Source organism: Eriocheir sinensis, chromosome 23 (genome assembly GCF_024679095.1).
Source record: "Eriocheir sinensis breed Jianghai 21 chromosome 23, ASM2467909v1, whole genome shotgun sequence".
Taxonomy (NCBI): Eukaryota; Metazoa; Arthropoda; class Malacostraca; order Decapoda; family Varunidae; genus Eriocheir; species Eriocheir sinensis.
The window spans coordinates 1,903,271-1,910,573 of record NC_066531.1 but is presented as its reverse complement, the minus strand read 5'-3'; the positions used below and the strand labels follow the sequence as shown (position 1 = coordinate 1,910,573).

Sequence of the window (7,303 nt, the reverse complement as noted above, 5' to 3'; positions counted from 1 at the left end):
GGCGAAATGTCTTATGATACGACCCCCTTAAGGGCAATGTCTGTACAATACTCTTCATCCAACAATGCACAGTACGTTAGCACAATTTGATGTCAGCGATATTTCAGACTGGTCCTAAGCTCACCTTGATGCATACTTTAAAAATAAATAGATAAAATATATACATGGTCGATACTATGTCTACAGAATAGGTTTAGGAAGTTACGAACGTTTTGTAGTGAAACCAAATAGGCTCCCGCGGGCCCATTTCTCCCCTCTCCTCTGCCACCAGTCCCAACACCTAATCCATCCTCTCATGTGTTATCCTAAAGCTTACATATGAGAGGAAGGGATAGGGGTTGGGACTGTGTGGTAGAGCAGAGGGGAGGAAAGGACCCCCGGGAGCCTACCCCAGACCGGCCTCGATATATTGGGAAGACTATTAAAGCACTCTGGATGTGCATTCTCGCCTTCTTTCACAGCGCGTTCAGGCAAGCCGCTGACGAAAAAATATGTCTTTTTATTGTGCTATTGCGTGACTGTAATTCCAATGCCTACAAACGGCGGTGTGGGGTGTGAGGGAGGGCATGTTGATGTGATTGATTTAAATTAGTCCGCCTTTCCTCGTTTTCTCTAAATCCCTGTTTCTACATTCTCTAGTTTGGCTCCAAGCAGTGTCACGCATAAACCACGCCTCCTCGGCCGTGTCTCCTCCCACAAACCTGCGCGTGACATGACTTGGTGTATTTAGACTTTGGTCGATCTCTTTAGAATGACAACTAGCGAAACCGTCCCACTCCCATCAAGAGGCTGACGAAAACACTTGATCATCACTCACCTGAGATGCGATATTTTGTTACTGGACAAGTCGATGACGAGGACGTTAGTGTACTCGTGATCGATGAAAGTGAATCGTCTCCTCCCACAAACCTGCGCGTGACATGACTTGGTGTATATAGACTTTGGTCGATCTCTTTAGAATGGCAACTAGCGAAACCGTCCCACTCCCATCAAGAGGCTGACGAAAACACTTGATCATCACTCACCTGAGATGCGATATTTTGTTACTGGACAAGTCGATGACGAGGACGTTAGTGTAGTCGTGATCGATGAAAGTGAAACGTTCGTCCCCGATGCTGGTGAGTAGATTATAGGACAAGTTAAGCGACCGTAATTTCTTGAGGGCTGAAACACGAAAAAAAAACCTTATCTTTATATATTCTTCTCATTTTTGTATATTGGTCAAAATAGTATCATTTTGTGTAGACATTATGACAAGTGATGAAAGCTTGTGGAGGAAACACGGGCTAGTGAACGAGTATTTACTCCTGAATAGTTTCGCCTGAGTGGGCTTCTTCAGAGTTTACTCCTCAGAAGAGAAAGGCGAAGGTCTATAAATGGTCTAAAATGTCTATAAAAGTCTATAAATGGATGAGGGGATTTAATAAAGGGGATGTCAATAAGATTTTTGGTAGTTAAAGAACCAGGTAGGACGCGTGGCAATGGTTTTAAGTTAGACAAATTCAGATTCAACAAAGACATAGGCAAGAATTGGTTCACCAGTAGAGTGGTGGAGGAGTGGAACAGGCTTGGGGGCCATGTTGTGGGTGCCAATACCATAGATACATTCAAGAAGAGGTTAGATAAAGCCATGGATGGTGAGGTAAGGTGGGGTGGAGTGTACGGGAGCTGCCTTGCATAGCCCAACCGGCCTCTTGCAGACTCCTCACGTTCTTATGTTCTTATGTTCTTATGTTCTTATGTTCTTAAGCCCACTAAGGCGAATCTAGTCAGGAGTAAACACTCGTTCCCTACCCCGTGTTCCTTTCACAACCTTCCATCATTATCACCCATTATCTTTACTCCGTGGGAAAAGTCTTCACCGGCAAAGGAGTGCATCCCTATTGAAGTGATCTGGTTGTGCGAGAGGTCGAGGTCGGTGAGTTTGGGGTACTGGAAGTCCTCTGAGTAGATGAGGGAGATGTTGTTGCCGGCCAGGTTGAGGTACAGGAGGTTGGGTAAGTCATTATATAACGCTATGTAGCTCTTGATTTCGTTGTTGGCTGCAAAAAGGAGTGAATATAGAGACATTCGGTTTAATGAAGAGTGACGATGCGCTATTTTTTTTTCTTCTGTTTTTTTACAGCAAAGGAGACAGCTCAAGGGCACAAAAAAAAGGAAACAATAATAATAAAAAAAAGCCCGCTACTCGCTGCTCCTAAAATAAGAATCCAAAGAGGTGGCCGAAAGAGAGGTCAATTTCGGGAGGAGAGGTGTCCCATTCTCTTGAAAGAGTTCAAGTCGTAGGCAGGAGGAAATACAGATGAAGGAAGATTGTTTCAGAGTTTACCAGCGTGAGGGATGAAAGAGTGAAGATGCTGGTTAACTCTTGCATAAGGGGTTTGGACAGTATAGGGATGAAAGAGTGAAGATGCTGGTTAACTCTTGCATAAGGGGTTTGGACAGTATAGGGATGAAAGAGTGAAGATGCTGGTTAACTCTTGCATAAGGGGTTTGGACAGTATAGGGATGAAAGAGTGAAGATGCTGGTTAACTCTTGCATAAGGGGTTTGGACAGTATAGGGATGAAAGAGTGAAGATGCTGGTTAACTCTTGCATAATTGGTTTGGACAGTGTAGGGATGAAAGAGTGAAGATGCTGGTTAACTCTTGCATAAGGGGTTTGGACAGTATAGGGATGAAAGAGTGAAGATGCTGGTTAACTCTTGCATAATTGGTTTGGACAGTATAGGGATGAAAGAGTGAAGATGCTGGTTAACTCTTGCATAAGGGGTTTGGACAGTATAGGGATGAAAGAGTGAAGATGCTGGTTAACTCTTGCATAAGGGGTTTGGACAGTATAGGGATGAAAGAGTGAAGATGCTGGTTAACTCTTGCATAAGGGGTTTGGACAGTATAGGGATGAGCATGAGTAGAAAGTCGTGTGCAGCGGGGCCGCGGGAGGGGGGGAGGCATGCAGTTAGCAAGTTCAGAAGAGCAGTCAGCGTGAAAATATCGATAGAAGATAGAAAGAGAGGCAACATGGCGGCGGAATTTAAGGGGTAGAAGACTATCAGTAGGAGGAGGAGAGCTGATGAGACGAAGAGCCTTAGACTCCACTCTGTCCAGGAGAGCTGTGTGAGTGGAGCCTCCCCACACGTGAGATGCATACTCCATACGAAACTTGACCTCTGCAGCAGATGAACAGGGTTTGCACTACATACAATACATACTTTCATTCCTTGGCGACTCTCACCTAGGTCAAGGGAGATGAGCGTGTCTTTGGAGCTGATGAAAGCCCCGTTGTCCACATCGGTGATCTTGTTGTGGTTGATGAAGACGTATTTGAAGTCCAGCTCGCCCCAGATGTCTCGCGTCAGAGCCCCGTTAGCGCTGGACCCCTGCAGGCTGAATCTGAAAGACCCCCGCCATTACTACCGCGACCAGGAACAACAACAACAACAACAACATCAACACCATCAAAAACAACATCAACACCATCAAAAACAACATCAACAACACCAACAACAACATCAACACCATCAAAAACAATACATCATAACAATAGTCTCAAAAACAAACCAATATCAACAAATCGTGGTCGACCTTCGCTCATCTCTTCCTGGTATATATATGATTTTTTATTGTTATTTTTTGCAACAAAGGAAACAGCTCAAGGACAAAAAAGATGAAAAAAAACAATAATGAAAAAGCGCCCGCTAGTCACTGCTCCAATTAAAAAGACGTTGGCAGCTGAGCGTTGTCGAAGAATAGGGGACAGGTGTTTGGAAGATTGTGTCGAGTTGATAGGTGGAGAAATTGAGTTTTTGAGGCACTGCAGGACACAAGGTTCCTTCTGCCCCAATCGGAAATAATAGCAAGGTCAGAGGTTAAGCGTTATGCAGCCTCCCGTCCGGAGTCTTGTAATTCCTGTTGTGAGGGTCTTCTGTTGAAAGAAGTTAAATAATGCAAAATAGAGTCCTCGGCGTATGAGTGGACAGGACAGTTTGTTGTGGAAAGAAGATCATTGATGAATAGAGTAGGAGAGTGGAGTCAGTTAAGAGAGCAAGAAGATCGCCAGTAGAACGCCCCTTGCGGAACCCATACTGGCGATCAGATAGAAGGTCAGAAGTGGAAAGATGCTTTTGAATCTTCCGGTTAAGGATTGATTCAAAAGCGTTAGATAGACGGGAAAGTAAAGCTATAGGGCGGTAGTTTGAGGGATTGGAGCGGTCACCCTTCTTAGGCACAGGCTGTGTGAAGGCATACTTCCAGCAAGAAGGAAAGGTAGATGTTGACAGGCAGAGGCGAAAGAGTTTGACCAGGCAGGGTGACAGCACGGAGGCACAGTTTTTAAGGACAATAGGGGGCACTCCATCAGGGCCACATGGCTTGACACACACACACACACACACACACACACACACACACACACACACACACACACACACACACACACCCCTCACAGTTTATCCAAAAAATGTCATCATGCCTCCCCGCAGCTATCACGAAGGTTTACCCTAAAAATATGCCGAATCAAAACGGATACCCACTCGTGGCCAATATATAAAACCAATCAAATTTCTGAGCCCAAACAACCCAGTGCCTCCTGCCTTATACTACTGAGATGCGGGAGACTGAAGCGATACAAGCCCAGGAGCGGATATGATTAGACCTCAGACATTGGTGTGGTCCACAGAGGGAGGGGCAACAACAGACTCACACATCGTAGATACAGGCAGCTGGGTAGTCTGTTTATCTAGCCATGAGTGTTTACCGCAGTGTTCCTCAAATGAGCGGCTTCCTGGGACTTGCTTTTACGCTGAACTCTTAACAGCTCATTTTTAAGCCTCTCGACAGTCTTAATCCCTTGACTGCGATGCCCTACCAGAAGACCTCACCAAGCTACAGGAATGGAACAAAAAGTGGCTGCTACAATTCAATGAAGAAAAATGTAAAGTCCTGCACCTTGGGAGGGGATATCCAGCACACTAATACCACATGGGAAACACTCCACTATCCACCACAGAGGCAGAGAAAGACCTGGGAGTGTATGTTACCAGGCTACCAGTGAAGGGATATCCAGCACACCAATACCACATGGGAAACACTCCACTATCCACCACAGAGGCAGAGAAAGACCTGGGAGTGTATGTTACCAGGCTACCAGTGAAGGGATATCCAGCACACCAATACCACATGGGAAACACTCCACTATCCACCACAGAGGCAGAGAAAGACCTGGGAGTGTATGTTACCAGGCTACCAGTGAAGGGATATCCAGCACACCAATACCACATGGGAAACACTCCACTATCCACCACAGAGAAAGACCTGGGAGTGTATGTTACCAGGCTACCAGTGAAGGGATATCCAGCACACCAATACCACATGGGAAACACTCCACTATCCACCACAGAGGCAGAGAAAGACCTGGGAGTGTATGTTACCAGGCTACCAGTGAAGGGATATCCAGCACATCAATACCACATGGGAAACACTCCACTATCCACCACAGAGGCAGAGAAAGACCTGGGAGTGTATGTTACCAGGCTACCAGTGAAGGGATATCCAGCACACCAATACCACATGGGAAACACTCCACTATCCACCACAGAGGCAGAAAAAGACCTGGGAGTGTACGTTACCAGGCTACCAGTGAAGGGATATCCAGCACACCAATACCACATGGGAAACACTCCACTATCCACCACAGAGGCAGAAAAAGACCTGGGACTATAACCCAGTAGCAGCGGGGGTCATGTTTCTTAATGGTCCCTCCAAGCGAGAAAAATGAGAAAAAATCACCTCTCACACAAACCATTTCATAATATATATCAAAGCATTTGTGATCAGATTATGGATCATCTATTTTGGGGGATTTACATCATGGCACAAATTTGGCCCGTCGCTGCTACACGGTAAAGCCACAAATTTGGCCCGTCGCTGCTACACAGTAAAGCCACAAATTTGGCCCGTCGCTGCTACACGGTAAACCCACAAACTTGCCCCGTCGCTGCTACACGGTAAAGCCACAAACTTGCCCCGTCGCTGCTACACGGTAAAGTCACAAACTTGGCCCGTCGCTGCTTCACGGTAAAGCCACAAACTTGGCCCGTCGCTGCTACACGGTAAAGCCACAAATTTGGCCCGTCGCTGCTACACGGTAAAGCCACAAACTTGCCCCGTCGCTGCTACACGGTAAAGCCACAAACTTGCCCCATCGCTGCTACACGGTAAAGCCACAAATTTGCCCGTCGCTGCTACACGGTAAAGCCACAAACTTGGCCCGTCGCTGCTACACGGTAAAGCCACAAATTTGGCCCGTCGCTGCTACACGGTAAAGCCACAAATTTGCCCCGTCGCTGCTACACGGTAAACCCACAAATTTGGCCCGTCGCTGCTACACGGTAAAGCCACAAATTTGGCCCGTCGCTGCTACACGGTAAAGCCACAAACTTGGCCCGTCGCTGCTACACGGTAAAGCCACAAACTTGGCCCGTCGCTGCTACACGGTAAAGCCACAAACTTGGCCCGTCGCTGCTACTGGGTTAAGTTGAGAACAGATTCCGAACGCGAGCAAATGACTCACTGAAAGACGTGTGTTGTGATGAAGTTCGTGTTGTGGAAAATGTCGCTCAGTTGGTCCAGGCTGACGGTCTCCGATGGGCAGCTGATGGAGATCATGCCGGCGCTGGACCCCCCGACGCCCACACACTGCAGAGACAAACACTGCACGTTAAATCACTCACTGAAAAACTTGGGAGGCACTTCTGCATAAGCCCTTGTCATTAATGTTTCTATGCACACACACAGAGTGGAGTTTAAGGCTCTTCGTCTCATCAGCTCTCCTCCTCCTACTGATAGTCTTCTACCTCCTAAATTCCGCCGCCATGTTGCCTCTCTTTCTATCTTCTATCGATATTTCCACGCTGACTGCTCTTCTGAACTTGTTAACTGCATGCCTCCCCCCCTCCCGCGACCCCGCTGCACACGACTTTCTACTCATGCTCATCCCTATACTGTCCAAACCCCTTATGCAAGAGTTAACCAGCATCTTCACTCTTTCATCCCTATACTGTCCAAACCCCTTATGCAAGAGTTAACCAGCACCTTCACTCTTTCATCCCTATACTGTCCAAACCCCTTATGCAAGAGTTAACCAGCATCTTCACTCTTTCATCCCTATACTGTCCAAACCCATTATGCAAGAGTTAACCAGCATCTTCACTCTTTCATCCCTATACTGTCCAAACCCCTTATGCAAGAGTTAACCAGCATCTTCACTCTTTCATCCCTATACTGTCCAAACCCCTTATGCAAGA

General features: G+C 46.7%; 1 protein-coding gene across 1 annotated transcript in view; it reads right to left on the bottom strand.

Annotated features, from left to right (window-relative positions):
• Positions 1 to 1,025: 1,025 nt before the first annotated feature.
• Positions 1,026 to 7,303, bottom strand: part of LOC127002345 (uncharacterized) — a gene marked incomplete at its 3' end in the record, with an annotated part of 14,788 nt that continues 8,510 nt past the window's right edge. Inside the window, 4 exon segments of the mRNA XM_050868187.1 lie at positions 1,026 to 1,164; positions 1,863 to 2,042; positions 3,235 to 3,392; positions 6,571 to 6,695. Coding sequence (XP_050724144.1) covers positions 1,026 to 1,164; positions 1,863 to 2,042; positions 3,235 to 3,392; positions 6,571 to 6,695 — 602 coding nt within the window.